Here is a 17,146-nt window from a genome sequence, read left to right on the forward strand (position 1 = left end):
ACAGGGGGAGGGCTCCTTGGCCTCCACCCTTCTCTGCCAGGAGGCGGCATTTCCAGGCCAAGGGCTGGGGGCAAGGTGCCACCCCAGAACACAGGGGAACCTGGACATGGCCGTGGGCAGAGGGGGGAAGCCACAGGCAGTCCACACCTCGCCCGCGACTGGCCGTGGGCAGAGGGGGGAAGCCACAGGCAGTCCACACCACGCCTGCGACTGAAGCTCCGGTCTGTGAGCAGCGTGGTGTGAGGGCTTCTTGGGCTGGTGATGAGTGGCACTCTCTGACCCTCAGTGTCCATGTCTCCAGATTCCACAACTCTCGTCCAAGTCCTGGGGTGTCCACAGGGCGCTGCTGACTTCTTCCCCACTGACCACCCAGAGGGGGCGGGGGCGGGGCTGCGGGCCACACTCTGTGCTCTGGCGCCCCCTGCAGGCTCCCAGCCGCAGGCACAGCTGCCCTGCAGAAGGAGCCGCATCATGGTGGGCTGGTCTGCGGGGGCGCTCAGGGCCCAGGGCTGGGCACATGTGGGGGAGCCCCGGCCCCTCCATCCTGGACACCACCCCTGTCCCCCGCCAGTCCTGCAGCCGAGAAGCACTTCTCTAATCCAACCCTCCCTTCCCTGGGAGGTTCTCAAACTTGGTGAGAGTCGCTGGCGTGGGCCCTGCTGCAGCAGGTCCCTGTGGGTGGAGACATCCTGGACCTTGCTCCAGGCCAGGCTGCCGGCCTAGAGCTGACCAGCAGAAAGTGCCCCTCCTACCACGTTCCCCTGAGGGCCTGGTGCCTGGGTGGTGTGGGCTCCCATGTGTGGGCAGGCGCCTGGCTCCGTGCTCTTCACACCTCCCACGAGTGCACATGTGATCACACAAGTGTGCATACGCCACACATGTGCCCACGCCCCACGCCCCACAGGCACTGGCCAGCCCTCCGTGACAGTGGTGCTCCCAGAATCCCTGGTTGGATGGGCCACCCCTCACCTCTCCCATCACTGTCTAGTGCCTGTCCCTCTGTCCCTGGAGGGATGTAGAGTTCGGCCCTGGCCCCTCTCTGCTGCCCTTGCCCTGAGTAGGGGCCACCTGCCCCTCAGATCACCTGTTTAATGTCCAGCGTTAGGGAAAGCGAGCTGACCCCTGCCCTCAGCCCTCTTAGTGTGACAGTGGTCAAAATGTGCATCTCCAAGTCCATGAGCTGTGGTCTCTGCTCAGGTGACAAGTAGAAACATTAAGTGAAAGACACGGGAGATGCTAGAAGGAGCGTGTGGACACTTGCTGCCCAATGGGGAGGTCCTCCCAGAGTGAGCTCCAAGACGGGGGTGCTGGCGCGGGCAGAGATGCTGGGGCTGGGTCGTGGGCACCTGGCGTGGAGGCCTGGCACCCGGCCACCTCTCGCCGGGTTTCTGACGTGGCGCTGCAGCCCCAGGGCCCCGCCAGCAGCTCCGCTGCAGACCCTCTGCGCTGCGGCTCAGGACGCTGGAGCCCTGCTGTCCTGTCCTGTCCACCTGCCTGGCTTGTGTCCTTGGCCCTGGGGCCTGTCTGGTCACCCCTGCAGTGTAGCCCCATCCTCGTCCTGGGGTCCTGGGTGGTGTTCCCCATTAGAGACCACACAGAGAGCCCTGCCTGGCGCCTGCCCAGGGAGCCCGAGGGTGCTGGTGAGGCTGCTCGGGTGGCTGTCACCAGGGTGAGGCTGGGTGGTGTTCCGTGGGAAAGGTGGCACTGTGCGGAAAGTCCACCTGGTCCTGCCCAGTGGCCCGAGGCAGGACACCTCTAGCACTTCCTGGAGGATCACCGCCTGCCTGACCCAAACCAGGACCAGGGCTGCGCGGCCAGGGCTTTGTCCTCCAGGACGCTCACCCTGTGTCCCTGCCCCCAGCCCAGGTGTCTGTGGTGGCTGGTGCCAGGGTGGCCTCCCCAGGCACTGGATAGGGATGAGAGCTCCCTCCTGGGTCTTCTTGCCACTCGGAACCTAGCCAAGAGAGGCAGCAGGATCCGGGCCTCCCGTACCAGCCGGCGGGTGACCTGAGCAGCCCTCCTGAGGTGCTGGGGTCGGGCTCAGGCGCTCCAGGCTGGGCGTGGGGCCAGCAGGAGTCTGGGTCTCCGCACCCAGGTGCCTGCCCCAGGAGCCACGGTGACCCCTCACCCTCTGTGACTAGGGAACGATGGCAGAGCTGACAGTGCGTGGGGATCCCCAGGTGAGCCCCCTGCGCTGCCTGGACCAGGAGGACGATGACGAGGATGGGGTGAGTGGCCACGGGACTGGGACAGGTCCCCATGGATGGTGGGGCTGGGGAAAGTCCCCCAAGATGTGCGTTGGGTGCCAGGAGCCGGGGACAGCTTGTTCTTGCTGCTGTCCTTGAGCTTCCCACTGGTGACCACGGAACACAGACCTGAGGACGCCGTGGGGAGCCCCAGCAGGTCACTGGCAGCCTGGAGGGTGCAGCTGGGCTGTGCTCAGACTCGCAGCACCTAAGGAGCACCCCCAGTGTCCACTCCCCTGAGCCTGGCCGTGGCTGGCGATGGGCAGACATGTTACCACTTCACGGCCGCATTTCCATGTGTGTGTGATGAAGCTACTGCTTTGTTCCCGGAGGGAAGTCCAGGATGTGGTCGGATCTTAGCCGGTGGCCAGGACAAACGCTGGCTCCAGGTGTTGCCTGCCGGCTGCTCAGGCTGTGGGCACTCAACCCCAGCCTTGATGCGGAGGTCACTGGTGGGCCCAGATGCTGGGTTAAGTTCACAACACCCTGGCAGAGAGAAGGGCCTCCCCTTGGGCCTTCCTGGCCCAGCCAGGGGCGCAGTGGAGAGCAGAGGCCGTCTAGTGCAGGACTCTGTTCAGAGGCCAAGTCCACTGCGTGCTTGTTGACCGGGGCAGGCAGTGGAGGAGGGCTGCTCCTGAGCACCTGCCTGCCCCTGGTTTCCTTCCCGGCAGCCACAGGATGGTGGCCAGGCGGCAGGAAAGCCGTGGGTCCTAGCCGTCCTCTGCAGGGCCACTCATCCTAGTGGTCCTCTGCAGGATGGTCCACTTGGTCAGATGAGACACGTCTGCCTGACCAACAGGCGGACACTCAAATGGCCTTGTGGCTTCCAGGCCTTGCTGGGCTGGGGTGGGCTGTGGTCACACCTCCTTCTACGCTTCCCCACAATCTGCAGTCATCAGGAGACGCTGGAAGTGGCCTAGACGAGGAGGAGGACCAGCGTCGCAGGGAGGGAGCGGTGAGTAGCTGCATAGGTGGGACCTCCGCATGGCCACAGGGCAGGCCTCTGGCCCTGCCCAGCCCAGCCCAGCAGTAGGGGGCATGCACAGCTTGGCATGATTCCCCGTGTGCTCATGCTAATGGGGCATGCCGAGGGCATGTCCACTGGCCTCGATGCTCCGGAGGTGCGCTATCAGACCTGGTGAGGGGGCCCTAGGCCAGGCCCTGGTCCCGCCCTCTGGCCCTGGTGAGGAGACCCTAGGCCAGGCCCTGGTCCCGCCCTCTGGCCCTGGTGAGGAGACCCTAGGCCAGGCCCTGGTCACGCCCTCTGGCCCTGGTGAGGGGGCCCTAGGCCCGGCCCTGGTCCCGCCCTCTGGCCCTGGTGAGGAGACCCTAGGCCAGGCCCTGGTCCCGCCCTCTGGCCCTGGTGAGGAGACCCTAGGCCAGGCCCTGGTCACGCCCTCTGGCCCTGGTGAGGGGGCCCTAGGCCCGGCCCTGGTCCCGCCCTCTGGCCCTGGTGAGGAGACCCTAGGCCAGGCCCTGGTCACACCCTCTGGCCCTGGTGAGGGGGCCCTAGGCCAGGCCCTGGTCCCGCCCTCTGGCCCTGGTGAGGAGACCCTAGGCCAGGCCCTGGTCACGCCCTCTGGCCCTGGTGAGGGGGCCCTAGGCCCGGCCCTGGTCCCGCCCTCTGGCCCTGGTGAGGGGGCCCTAGGCCCGGCCCTGGTCCCGCCCTCTGGCCCTGGTGAGGGGGCCCTAGGCCAGGCCCTGGTCACACCCTCTGGCCCTGGTGAGGGGGCCCTAGGCCTGGCCCTGGTCACACCCTCTGGCCCTGGTGAGGGGGCCCTAGGCCAGGCCCTGGTCACACCCTCTGGCCCTGGTGAGGGGGCCCTAGGCCAGGCCCTGGTCCCGCCCTCTGGCCCTGGTGAGGGGGCCCTAGGCCCGGCCCTGGTCCCGCCCTCTGGCCCTGGTGAGGAGACCCTAGGCCAGGCCCTGGTCACGCCCTCTGGCCCTGGTGAGGGGGCCCTAGGCCAGGCCCTGGTCACGCCCTCTGGCCCTGGTGAGGGGGCCCTAGGCCCGGCCCTGGTCCCGCCCTCTGGCCCTGGTGAGGAGACCCTAGGCCAGGCCCTGGTTACGCCCTCTGGCCCTGGTGAGGGGGCCCTAGGCCAGGCCCTGGTCCCGCCCTCTGGCCCTGGTGAGGAGACCCTAGGCCAGGCCCTGGTCCCGCCCTCTGGCCCTGGTGAGGAGACCCTAGGCCAGGCCCTGGTCCCACCCTATGGCCCTGGTGAGGAGACCCTAGGCCCGGCCCTGGTCACGCCCTCTGGCCCTGGTGAGGGGGCCCTAGGCCCGGCCCTGGTCCCGCCCTCTGGCCCTGATGAGGGGGCCCTAGGCCCGGCCCTGGTCCCGCCCTCTGGCCCTGGTGAGGGGGCCCTAGGCCAGGCCCTGGTCCCGCCCTCTGGCCCTGGTGAGGGGGCCCTAGGCCAGGCCTTGGTCCCGCCCTCTGGCCCTGGTGAGGGGGCCCTAGGCCCGGCCCTGGTCCCGCCCTCTGGCCCTGGTGAGGAGACCCTAGGCCCGGCCCTGGTCACGCCCTCTGGCCCTGGTGAGGGGGCCCTAGGCCCGGCCCTCGTCACGCCCTCTGGCCCTGGTGAGGGGGCCCTAGGCCAGGCCCTGGTCCCGCCCTCTGGCCCTGGTGAGGGGGCCCTAGGCCAGGCCCTGGTCCCGCCCTCTGGCCCTGGTGAGGGGGCCCTAGGCCCGGCCCTGCTCCCGCCCTCTGGCCCTGGTGAGGGGGCCCTAGGCCCGGCCCTGGTCCCGCCCTCTGGCCCTGGTGAGGGGGCCCTAGGCCAGGCCCTGGTCCCGCCCTCTGGCCCTGGTGAGGGGGCCCTAGGCCCGGCCCTGGTCCCGCCCTCTGGCCTGGGGTGCCCTTGGCCTCCTGTTGCCCATTAGCTTGTAGATGGCCTGGGGAACAGACAGGCTTTAAACTGCATGTCCAGGAGAGGCCACAGGGGCCACAGGGGCTTCCTGAGGGGCCCAGCCTAGCACAGGAGCCATATTGAGCCCTGTCCCAGGAGGTACAGAGCCTGGACTCCTGGTGTCCCCCCACAGGCCTGAGGCTCTGTGGGGCCAGCAGTTGGCTGGGTGCCCCCTGTGTCCATGAGCCACAGGACCATTGCTATCCCCAGGAGGCAGGCCACACAGCATGGCTGGGAGGCTGCTGGCCACGGCCAGTCTGTGTCCTCGACGTAGCGCAGCCACCTGGGAACCAGGGAGGTGGTCTTCAGAGCAGGCTGCTTCACCCTGGAAGCACCGTGCTGGAGGCTGGGCCAGGCAGATGGTCCCGCTGTGACCCTAAGGAGGACATCTCCCCAGGTCCCCTGGAACACTGCTGTGTGGCACTGTCTGGCCCTCCCGGGTCCCCACGCGACCGAGGGGCCTCTGTCCCTGGTGCTCAGAACGCAGAGGCTTGGGTTTGGGGACCTGCCGGGGGCCAACACCCCCCACAGCCCAGCAACCCTGAGCCAAGGGCTCTGCAGAGGCCTCCTCGTGGACAGCGGGCTCTCTAACCTGCGGACGCCCACACGGAGCCATTCCCAGCCTGCCATCGAGCCGTGGCTGCTGGGCACATGCACAGGACCCTCTTCCGCTCCCCTCCGTAGGGCGTGGCCCTGAGACCCAGCCTCCCCCAGCCTCCCCCGGTCACCTCTCCCCCCTTGGCCAGCGGCAGCAGCACGGAAGATTCTAGAAGTGAAGAGATCAGGGCAGGCACCACAGAGGCTCCGCCAGAAGGTAAGACTCTCCTGGAGAGGTATTGAGTTCACACGCGCGCACGCGTGTGTGTGTGTGTGTGTGTGTGTGTGTGGTGTGTCTGTGTGTGTGTGTGTTTGGGGGGGTGTGGTGTGTGTGTGTGGTGTGTGTGTGTGTGTGGTGTGTGATATGTGTTGTGTGTGGGTGAAGTGTGTGTGGTGTGTGTATGTGTGTGAAGTGTGTGTGGTGTGTGTGGGTGAAGTGTGTGTGGTGTGTGTGTGTGGTGTGTGGTGTGTGTGTGTGAAGTGTGTGTGTGACCTATGTATGTTGCGTTTGTGGGTGTGGTGCATGTGGTGTGTGTGTGTGGTGTATTTCTGAAGTATGTGTGGTATGTGTGGTATGTGTGTGTGTGGTGTGTGTGTTTATGTGTGTGTGTATGTGTGTGTGGTGTGTGTGGTCTGTGTGTGTGTGTGTGGTGTGTGGTGTGTGTGGTATGTGTGTTTATGTGTGTGTGTTTATGTGTGTGTGTATGTGCGTGTGGTGTGTGGTGTGTGTGTGTGTGGTGTGTGTGGTGTGTGTGTTTATGTGTGTGTGTTTATGTGTGTGTGTATGTGCGTGTGGTGTGTGGTGTGTGGTGTGTGTGTGTGTGAGACCTATGTATGTTGCGTTTGTGGGTGTGGTGCATGTGGTAGGTGAGGACTGTCCCCCTGGCTGGGGACCCTCGAGTGGGAGGGACAGGCAACCCTGCTGTGGCCCTGGCCTCCTGCTCTCCCTCACTTCCTGTGACTGCCCCGTGGACGCCCGCTGGCTGGACCTGCAGGGCAGGCCTGCAGCACCTCAACACAGCACAGTGACTGTCTCGGGCATTCCCTGTCTAGGGCAGTTACAGGCCCACGGCTTCGGTGGCTCGGCACCCACGCCCGCTCCTCAGTCCTGTGGGTGCCAGCGGCTGGGCCTGGGGGCGGGACCCAAGCGCGGGCTCTTCCGGGAGGCTCTGGGAGGAACGGTTCTGGGCTGCAGGGCACTGGCAGAGCGGGGCTCCCCTGGCTGGGCCTGGGGTCCCCGATGCCCTGGGGGGCCTGGCCTGGTCGGGGTCCCTTTGCGTTGTTGTTGGGTACAGTCCACCTGCCCCAGCCATGCAATTGATGGGTTCTGACCTCTGTCTGCCCTGTGAAGCCCCCCCACGGGAACAGTGGACGCTGCAGCCCCAGGGTGGCCCCAGCCACCCGTCCCAGCAGCCCTCCAGGGAGTGACGACCTCGAGTCACTCAGGCGGGCCTTGCCGTGTGGGGCTTCTTGGTGCGTCCTACTCAAGACTTGTCCACGCCGGGGTCGTCAGCAGTCCCTGCCCCTGTTCTCTTGCTGCATGCTTCTCTGTGGTGGAGGCCACCACCTGTCCGTCTGTTCACCTGGCCACAATGTCAGGGCTGCCCCTGGTTTGGGGCTGTGCAAGAGGAAGCCTCCTGAGGGTTCCAGGGAACCCCACCCCAAGGCCTTCCTGGGCAGCAGGTGCAGGACAGGTGCAGGGTTGGCCCAGTGGCTGGCACTGCCCTGGGAGGCCACTGGCAGCTGTGTCGCTAAAGAGCCTCGGATGCCACCGCCACCACGCTCAGCCGAGGACAAGTGTCCGGGCACCGACTCAGACCCGGGGTGGGGGCCACGGGTACAGCCAAGGTGGTGAGATTCCCCCGAGGGACTCAGGACGTGGCAGCACCTAGGCACCCAGGAAGCCTGGGGCTGCTTCCCTGCTGACTGCATGCCAGCATGGTTGGGCAGAGGCTGCCCGGGAGCCATCTGCAAGCCTGGCCCAGACCCCGAAGCCGGGAGGGCCCGCCCGTGTGTGCCCCTGGCTGGTGGCAGCAGCTGCTCCGGCTGGGGAGGGCAGAGGAAGGGGCCAGCGCTGCTCTGCGGCTCCCTCTGCGTGGCTCCCGTTGTCCTGGGGCCTTTTGTTTCTACGAACCTGGGAAGAGCAAGCGACGGGTTGGGCCAGGCTTCGGCCTAGGGGAAGCAGTTTGCTGACCACAACTGTACGCCGCAGGAGAGGAGATAGCACCAGGCGTGAGCCTGGTTGGGTGTCCCCAGCACTGTCCCAGAGAACAGGCCACCAGGACACTGAGGGGCCAGCGGGAAACAGGGCTGTGTGGCAGGTCAGCGCAGGTCAGCCTGAGCTTTGCTGGTCGTGGCCACTGGTCTATAGAGGACCTCTCGAGGTCCTCGCTTGGGGGAGGTCACAGCATTCACAGAGCAGCATCATGGTCAGTGCCACAGACTCTCAGGTGGCTCTGAAAGAGAGGTGATGGAGAGGTCTGGGAGAGGGGGGAGAGAGGGGGAAAGGAGAGACGGGGAGACGAGGCCGTGGGTGACTGCGATGGCCATGGTCTGGCTGAAGGCTGTGGCCCTTCCTGTTGGTTTTGGCAGATTAAGGGCTGGGAGGGGAGTAAGTATGGTGGAGCTCTCCGTGGGCCCGGTCTGTGGGGTTGCTTAGAATGCTGCGTGCTTGTGTAAGGTTGGGACTCTCCCCTGGATGCTGCACTGTCCCCCAGCCCCAGGCTCTCCTTGGGAGCGTCCCTGGGGCAGCACAGCCCAGAGCAGGAGGGCAGAGCCTGGGGTTGGAGGCTGACCACGGTCTCGCTGCCTCTCTGCAGTTCAGACCCTCCCTGGCTCAGATTTGGAAGGCACTAGGGATGAGAGTGCCCGGCGCCCTGGAAGCAGCCTGGAAAGGGTGAGGCCACTCCCATGACCCTGAGCCTGGGGACCCAGTGCCCTGGGCACCTCCAGGTCCACACACTGTCATCCTAACAGAGCCCCTCGAGGCCCATGCCCCGCCCCATGCCCTGTCTACCCTGTGCTCGAACACACAGCCTTTGTGTTCTGTGCACATCCACCCCGTGTCCTCTCTGCTCGTCCACCCCGTGTCCTCTCTGCACGTCCATCCTGTGTCCTCTGCATGCCCACCCATGTCCTCTGTGCATGTCCACCCCATGTCCTCTCTGCATGTCCACCCCGTGTCCTCTGCATGCCCACCCCATGTCCTCTGTGCACGTCCACCCCATGTCCTCTCTGCTCGTCCACCCCGTGTCCTCTCTGCTCACCCACCCGGTGTCCTCTGTGCACATCCACCCTGTGTCCTCTGCATGCCCACCCCATGTCCTCTCTGCACATCCACCCCGTGTCCTCTGCCTGCCCACCCCATGTCCTCTGCACATCCACATCTTGTCCTCTCTGCACGTCCACCCCATGTCCTCTGCATGTCCACTGTGTCCTCTGCACATCCACCCTGTGTGCCCTTTCTATGATTCTGTGGCCACAGCATGGAGAAGAACTGGGGCAGGTCACCGTAGCCCGTCTTCTCCTGTCTTTGTCTCCAGGGAGGCCTGAAGGGACAAAAGGGTGAGCCGGGAGTTCACGGCCTGCCTGGCCCCGTCGGTCCTCCAGGTCCTGCAGGCCCAGTGGTGCAGGGTTCCAATGCACAGCCTGTCCCTGGGGCACAGGGACCCCCGGGACCTCCAGGGCCACCAGGGAAGGATGGTGCCCCAGGAAGGGATGGTGAGCCGGTGAGTACTGTCCACCTCGTGGTCTGGCTGGAGGTGGGGCTGGTGAGAGTGGACTCAGGCCAGAGCAGCAGCACCCTGGGACCCTGGGTACCCAGAAGCAGCCATCTGCCTGGGACGGGAGGTGGAAGGGGGTCGGGGTGTGGGAGATAGGACCTGGGGAGAGCAGCCCCCGCGACCTGAGCTCCGGTGCAGGGCGCCTCACTGTGGTAGAGGGTGGTTCTGGGGCTGGCTTTGCAGCGTGGTCTAAGCTGAGGTGCACTTTTGTGTTCAGACGCTGCAGGGTGGCCCCGGGTTAATGGTTTCTCTTTCACGTTCCAGGGAGACCCGGGGGAAGACGGAAAGCCCGTAAGTCTGCTTTTCTTTCTGAGCCAGATGTTATCACGGTGTCAGGCTTTAGACCCAGCTGGGGCTATCGCAGAGAAAGCGTCTCCAAAGTGCAACTTCACTTTGTGAAGAAAATTCCAGTCTCAGTGCTGGTGGATCCTACTTAGGTGCTGGGACGTTGGGCTGACTGCCAGGTGCCCGGAGGGAGGCGGGGCAGGCCTGGGAGTGGGGGGCCTCCTCCAGGGACAGAGGACACAGGGCGGCAGGTGGAGGGGAACAGCTGGCCAACAGGCTATGCTGCCCAGGAGGCAGAGAGCAGGGCCCCGGCCAGCCCCAGGAAAGCAGGGGCAGGTCTTCCCGCTGGCCAGAGGAGCCACTGGGGACCACTGTGCCCCTGGAGGCAAAGCCACCCGGAGGCGAAGCCGCATGAGTCCCGAGAGGGTCTGGCTGGCATGGTCACAAGCAGTGTCCTAGCCTCCGAGTTCACAGGGTGGACACACATGAGCATCCACGTGTGTGTGGCCAAGCCTCCGCTGTTGGGCAAGGTGTGACTCCCTCGGTAGGGGTGCCACACGCAGTCTTGTGTGCTCAAAGGGGGTCCCTCGCAGTAGGTATGTCACCTTCGAGTCCCCATTCTGGGGGCCCCTTGGTGACATGGTGCCATCCTGGTTCCTGGACTCCTCTGTCCCTTGCTCTGTCCTTTGCAAGGGCTCAGGTCCCTCTGTCCCTGGCTCTGGGAGAGGAGCATCCAGGACAGCAGGCCTCAGGCTGACCCCACCACCCTTGTCTTCCAGGGTGACACTGGGCCCCAGGGCTTTCCGGGGACTCCAGGAGACATGGGCCTCAAGGGGGAGAAGGTGAGTGTGCAGAGCCCCCCGTCCCAGCCTCTGGGCCATGAGCTTTGGTGTGACATGTCTGTCTTGTGTCCAGGGAGATCCTGGGATCGGGCCGAGAGGACCCCCAGGACCCCCAGGGCCACCAGGACCCTCCCTCAGACATGACAAGCTGGTGAGTCCTCTTCCTCAAGCCTGAGGACGGCCTCCTGGTGTCTGGCCCCGGGGGACCACCTTCCTCTGGCTCACAGGGCTTGCAGGGCCACGGCCAGCTCTGAGTGGCCGCGGGTGGCCCTGGACCCCTTTGTGTCTTTGGGGCCAGTACAGGGTACTGCTCACTTCTCTTTGCTTCTTGTTGGGGGTGTCCTGCCTGTCTGATGTGGGCAGTGGTCAGGGTACAGCTTGACAGGGCCTGGTGCTGGGCAGGGCCTCTCTCCTAACGACAGGCCTCCCTGGCTGTCCCCTCAGACCTTCATTGACATGGAAGGCTCCGGCTTTGGAGGTGACCTGGAGAGCCTCCGGGTGAGTGGCAGCTGCCTGCTCTCCCCCTGGGCAGGCGGAACAGGTTGTGGCCCCCAAGAGGCCCAGCAGGGACCCTGGGGTGGGCAAGGCTGGTCAGGGATGAGGTCATCGCTGGGCAGGGTGGTGTGGGCCCTGATGGTCTGTCTCTGTGCAGGGCCCACGTGGCTTCCCTGGCCCCCCCGGGCCTCCGGGTGTCCCAGGCCTGCCTGGCGAGCCTGGCCGCTTTGGCATGAACAGCTCCCATGTTCCGGGACCTGCTGGCCTTCCTGGAGTTCCTGGGCGTGACGGATCCCCTGGGTTTCCAGGCCCCCCGGTGAGTCTGGCTGTCCGCCAGTGGGGCCCGGGGAACGGGGTTGAGTGCCTACCTGGGCCCCTCCCCTTGCCACCTGGCCTTCCCAGTCCTGGTCCCCAGCCGTATTCCTCCAGGTGGGCCAAGTATCTGGGCCATACCTGGGGTCAGAGAGCCTGAGTGGGCCACCCTGTGTCCTGGGGGTGCTGATGGGTTGGTGGACCTCTCTGGACTGGGCAGGTCTACTGAGCTCACAGTGCCTCCCAGTGCTGATGGAGAGGGGGTGACCCTCCTGGTGGGGACGGAGAGGGGGTGAGCCTCCAGTGGGGACAGAGAGGCAAGAGCCTCATCAGGGCCCACTGGGGGCAGGTGGAGCCCCTGTGGCCTGCTGCCCATCGGCACGGTGCCCACAGAGTCATTGGCTCCTTGGCCACGTAATTCAGTGGACACGCAGGGCTTCTTCCACGGCACGCTTCTGCACCCGGGTGACCAGGAAAGCCAAGTGGGCCCCCTGCCAGCCAGCCTCTTGGAAGCACGTCATGATATTCCCAACCACTGCGAGCTACCCGCCATGCCCCACGGGATCCCTCGTCACTTCTTGTCCTCTTGAATTTGATCGGCAACTTGAAAAGGAGAGACAGGGGCTGGGTGTGTGGCGACACCGGCAATCCCAGACACCTGAAGGCTGTGGCAGGAGGGCTGCGAGTTCCAGCCCAGCCTGGCGGCTTAGTGAGGCAAATCTGAAAAGGGCTGGGTGCAGCTCCAAGGTCGCACACCTGCCTAGCATGTGCCAGGCCCTGGGGTCAGGCCCTGGCCCTGGGAAAGGAGAGAGATGGGGATAAGCCCTACATGCAGTTGTCTTAGGGCCAAGTCAAGTGCCCTGTGAGCGGAGGGACTCGTCCCAGGTCCAGGGACACGCTACGTCCTGGCCTCTTGGGAACCTGAGGTGCAGGTGACTGTGAGCCGGCCCCAGCTCTTTGTGGGGGGGGGGCACCCAGACCCTCACCGGCTCCTCTCTTGCAGGGCCCGCCCGGTGCTCCAGGAAAAGAGGGTCCACCAGGAAAGACCGGCCAGAAAGGCAGTCGTGTAAGTCACCTGCCACACGTCCTGTGGACGTGACCTAGCACCACCTGGAGCCGGTGGGTGGAGGGACCCTGCACGCTTGGGACAGGCTGGGGACAGGCCTCAGCCTGGGGGGTCTCTTAGGACTGCAAGGAGAGCGCAGGCTCTCTTGGCGATGCCAGGGGCACAGCTTTAAGGCCAACTCTCCATTTGTGGAGTTTGGCGTCTCCGTTGGGTGGAGTCAGAGCTCCTGGGGGTGGCAGGCCTCCCGTGGCCCCGGTGGGATTTCTGTGAAGGAGGGGGTGGGAGGAGGCCTCCTGGGGACAGGAGTGAGGAAGGCCCCGACGGAGCCCGGGAGCCTAGAAACGTGCTCCTCTGGGAGGGAGCTCTCCCTGCCAAGCCCCAGGCCCCACCCACGCCAGAGTGGGCCCACGGGCCCAGGAGGCAGCATGGCCGCCCTGGTCGGAGCTGGCCTGGACCTCATGGTAATGCTGTCCTTCTCCCCACAGGGTGACACAGGCGCCCCAGGACCCAAGGTACAAACGCTGGTGCCATTCTCCATGAAGTGCCCCGAGCGGGTGCAGGGGGTGCTGTGGTCAGGGAGTGTGCTCCTGCTGCGGACCATGGCCCCAGCTCTGTCCATGCTGCCAGGAATCAGGCAGGGCCACGCCTCCCCTGGTGCTCCTTGCCCTCGAGTCCTGCTGTCCTGGTGAAGCGAGGGCAGAGGTGTCCAGTGAACACTCCAGGGCGTGGGGGGCTTCGGAGGGGCCGCGAGCCGCAGGGTGGGAGCTGCCCAGGCCCAGCAGGACCCCAGCGTCCCCACACGGCTTCCCAGGGGAGACACTCCCAGCCCTGCCCGCACTTCTGATGGGCAGAAGGGGAGGCTGAGGCAGCCTCTGCTCCTCAGGCCTTCCCTGTCCCCCCTCTTGTGGTCCCAGCCTCCCTGGGACAGGCCTGAGGTCTGGGCCTGCTCTGCGGACCCTCATCTGACTCAGCCAAGCAACCTGCAGGGAGACCCTGGGCACCTCCTCGTGAGCCTGCCCAGGGGAGAGGGGCAGGGACAGCACCCTGGGAAGGAGAGGTGCTGCCTGCCAGCTGGGCGGGGTCTCTCCTCTGTTGGCCACCTCCACAAATGTCCAGGACAGTCCCCACCAAAGCACCCTCCACACAGAAATGCCCAAGATGCCCAGGGCTCCCCTCCTCGGCTGGGCGTGGTGGGTGCCGACCCGGATCTAGGTGGAGGCAGATTAAACCAGAGTGGAGGGGGTAGAACCAGCCCTGGGTGGAGTGGGTGTGAGGGTGGAGCAGCCGGGAGGGGCCGCAGGAGACTCTGGGACCAGGGTTGGCCGTGGCTGCAGCAGCCCAGGGCTGGGCAGTGGGCAGTGGGGAGGGGCTCTGCAGAGTGGCCGGTTGCCACTCTAACAGGGCAATGGGTCACATTCCTGCCGGTTTCCGGCCAGCACTGGGCTCAGGGTCTCAGAACACCATGTGGCGCTGTCCCATGTCGAGAGATGTGTTGGTTGTCCTGGTTTTCCGAGGAGGACCCTGAGGCTCAGGGAGTGACGTGGCCGTGAGCGAGCGTGCTGTGCCACGTGCATGTGCCGTGCTCTGGGGAGCAGGCCGCAGGCTCGACGTGCAGCTGCAGGTCTCGCTCGGCCCTTGGTGCTTGTGGTTGAGCAGCCCGGACCCTCATAAGGACGCACGTTGCTCCAGCGTGTTCGCCTCTGCACTCTTCATCTCTGCAGGACACATAGCCATCCTGGGGACACGGTGGCCTCTAAGGTTGCTCTGAGACCCAGAGGCAGAGGGTGGTGACACTGTTCTTTGCCCTGTGCAGGGAAGCAAGGGAGACCCTGGCCCTGTTGGTGCTCCCGGGGAGAGCGGCTTCGTAGGAGCCCCTGGTCCCGCTGGACCTCCAGGACCACCGGGCCCCCCTGGGCCACCAGGACCAGGACTTGCTGCTGGATTTGTGAGTCCTAGCTCCTAGGAAGCCAGCCTGCCATCCCGCCTTCCCCCTCGGGCAGCTCCAGGCTGCCCCGCTCTCCCGGCCAAGCACTTGCCACACAGCCTGGGCTCTGTCCCCGGTGCCCCCGTGAGCCCTGAGGGGCTGAGGGCCGGCAGTGCTGGTGGCTTCCAGGTACACTGAGCACACAGCCTGGGCTCTGTCCCTGGTGGTCCCCGTGAGCCCTGAGGGCCAGCCAGTGCTGGTGGCTTCCAGGTACACTGAGCACACAGCCTGGGCTCTGTCCCCGGTGGTCCCTGTGAGCCCTGAGGGCCGGCCAGTGCTGGTGGCTTCCAGGTACACTGAGCACACAGCCTGGGCTCTGTCCCTGGTGGTCCCCGTGAGCCCTGAGGGCCAGCCAGTGCTGGTGGCTTCCAGGTACACTGAGCACACAGCCTGGGCTCTGTCCCCGGTGGTCCCTGTGAACCCTGAGGGCCGGCCAGTGCTGGTGGCTTCCAGGTACACTGAGCACACAGCCTGGGCTCTGTCCCTGGTGGTCCCCGTGAGCCCTGAGGGCTGGCCAGTGCTGGTGGCTTCCAGGTACACTGAGCACACAGCCTGGGCTCTGTCCCTGGTGGTCCCCGTGAGCCCTGAGGGCCGGCCAGTGCTGGTGGCTTCCAGGTACACTGAGCACACAGCCTGGGCTCTGTCCCTGGTGGTCCCCGTGAACCCTGAGGGCCGGCAGTGCTGGTGGCTTCCAGGTACACTGAGCACACAGCCTGGGCTCTGTCCCTGGTGGTCCCCGTGAACCCTGAGGGCCGGCCAGTGCTGGTGGCTTCCAGGTACACTGAGCACACAGCCTGGGCTCTGTCCCTGGTGCCCCCGTGAGTCCTGAGGGCCGGCCAGTGCTGGTGGCTTCCATGTACACTGAGCACACAGCCTGGGCTCTGTCCCCGGTGCCCCCGTGAGTCCTGAGGGCCGGCAGTGCTGGTGGCTTCCAGGTACACTGAGCACACAGCCTGGGCTCTGTCCCCGGTGGTCCCTGTGAGTCCTGAGGGCCGGCAGTGCTGGTGGCTTCCAGGTACACTGAGCACACAGCCTGGGCTCTGTCCCTGGTGGTCCCCGTGAGCCCTGAGGGCCGGCAGTGCTGGTGGCTTCCAGGTACACTGAGCACAGGTATTCATGCCCATCGTCCAGTGGTCACAGCTGTCCTCCCCAGGCCCCTGTCCCTCAGGTCCCGAAAACCCCTCAGGGGACAGCCAAGTCACAGCACATGTGCAGACCAGGCAAACGAGCCACACTGGAGGGACTGTACAGGCCCCATCCCACCAGGGTCCCTGTCACTGCAAAGCCCCCCAAGGACAGCTGTTTCCCAGGTGGCCAGGCCCAAGGCGGGGTCCTCTCCTCTTTAAGAAGTGTCCCTCTTATGTCCACTCCAGGACGACATGGAAGGCTCCGGAGCACCTTTCTGGTCGACAGCCCGCGGCTCTGAGGGGCCACAGGTACTGCCCATGAGCTGGGGGCCCCCATGTGCCTATAAAAGGCTCCCGTGGGCCAGGAGCGGCCACAGGCGGGGGGCTGTGTTCCCAGGCACTGTCTATCCTCGGCCCCGCCCCCTGGGGACACTGTTGAGCTGAAAGTCCCAGGGCTGGGACCTGTGTCCCCCCAGAGGGAAATGCAGTGGTGGTCAGGATGAACGAGCCAGGGTGGACAGGCCTAGAGGACCAGTCTTTCCTGGGAAAGGAGACGTGGCGTTCTCTCTGTGGCCCTGGTTTGGGGACGTAAGGAACATGGGCCTGAGCGTGGTCTGACTTCCACAGAGGGGTCCCGGAGGGCATCTCCACCCTGCTCTGGGCCACCTGTGACACGGCAGGATCGAGTCAGCAAGGAGGGTCTGGGGAAGATGGGGCCCTAGTGTGGCGCCCACAGCCATGTCGTCTCTAGAGGTCACTGTCCCCCTGTTAGGAGGTCCTGCCCTCCAGAGCACGGTGGCGTCTGGAGGGACACGCCTGTGTCAGGGTCAGCTCACCACCTGCCCTGGGTGGGCGATTCCACACCAAGTGTTTATGTTTTAGTTTTATAAGACGGGAGTCTGCTTGGTTCCCCACGGGCAGGGTGGCTTGGGCACCTGGGCCCCGGGCTGGCCCCAGGCTGGCCCCTCTGCTGCCGTCGCGTGGGGCGCTCTCCCCACAGGAAGTGAGCTTCGTTGGGGGTTGCAGCCGAAGTGCTGGGATCAGGCTCATCTTCCCATGGGAGAGAGGTCTCCGGGCAGGGCGGGGCTGCACTGATGCTGTCTGCTCTGCCCCGACAGGGACCCCCCGGCCCGCCAGGACTCAAGGTCAGTCCCCTGCTTCCGCGCTGCCAGTCACAGCTCTGGTGACTCGGTTTCCTGATCCCAGGAGGGAAACTTGCAAAGTGCAACCAAAGCCTGATGGGAAGACAGCCAGGGCCCTGCCAGGCCGAGCGCAGGGGCGGGCCTCTCCCCAGGCCTGCAGAGGTTCCTGGCCAGGCCTCCCGAGGGCACCAGGAAGGGGTCCCTGGAGGACCCGGAGCTCTGTGCTGCTCCCCACCCAGGGACCCAGCCCCACCCCTCCCCAGGCCTGAGCTGGTGCCAGGCAGGGCCAGCGGGGGGCACACAGAAGTCCAGACCGGGGTCCTCGGCTCCCGGGCGGCGGCCCTTTCACCCGCCCCCGTCAAGCC

At 65.7% G+C, this 17,146-nt stretch overlaps 1 protein-coding gene across 3 annotated transcripts in view; it reads left to right on the top strand.

Annotated features, from left to right (window-relative positions):
* COL18A1 (collagen type XVIII alpha 1 chain) overlaps positions 1–17,146 on the top strand; it is an 86,979-nt gene that overhangs the window by 54,317 nt on the left and 15,516 nt on the right. For all 3 annotated transcript variants that reach the window (XM_081301478.1, XM_081301476.1, XM_081301477.1), the window contains 15 exons: positions 2,142–2,228; positions 3,139–3,201; positions 5,834–5,963; positions 8,566–8,642; positions 9,289–9,474; positions 9,793–9,819; positions 10,593–10,655; positions 10,729–10,806; positions 11,100–11,153; positions 11,308–11,466; positions 12,466–12,528; positions 13,014–13,040; positions 14,342–14,473; positions 15,886–15,948; positions 16,758–16,784. In XM_081301478.1, coding sequence (XP_081157604.1) covers positions 2,142–2,228; positions 3,139–3,201; positions 5,834–5,963; positions 8,566–8,642; positions 9,289–9,474; positions 9,793–9,819; positions 10,593–10,655; positions 10,729–10,806; positions 11,100–11,153; positions 11,308–11,466; positions 12,466–12,528; positions 13,014–13,040; positions 14,342–14,473; positions 15,886–15,948; positions 16,758–16,784 — 1,236 coding nt within the window. The remainder of the gene's footprint in view (positions 1–2,141; positions 2,229–3,138; positions 3,202–5,833; positions 5,964–8,565; positions 8,643–9,288; positions 9,475–9,792; positions 9,820–10,592; positions 10,656–10,728; positions 10,807–11,099; positions 11,154–11,307; positions 11,467–12,465; positions 12,529–13,013; positions 13,041–14,341; positions 14,474–15,885; positions 15,949–16,757; positions 16,785–17,146) is intronic.

This window comes from Spermophilus citellus (assembly GCF_964194105.1).
Source record: "Spermophilus citellus genome assembly, chromosome: 7".
Taxonomy (NCBI): Eukaryota; Metazoa; Chordata; class Mammalia; order Rodentia; family Sciuridae; genus Spermophilus; species Spermophilus citellus.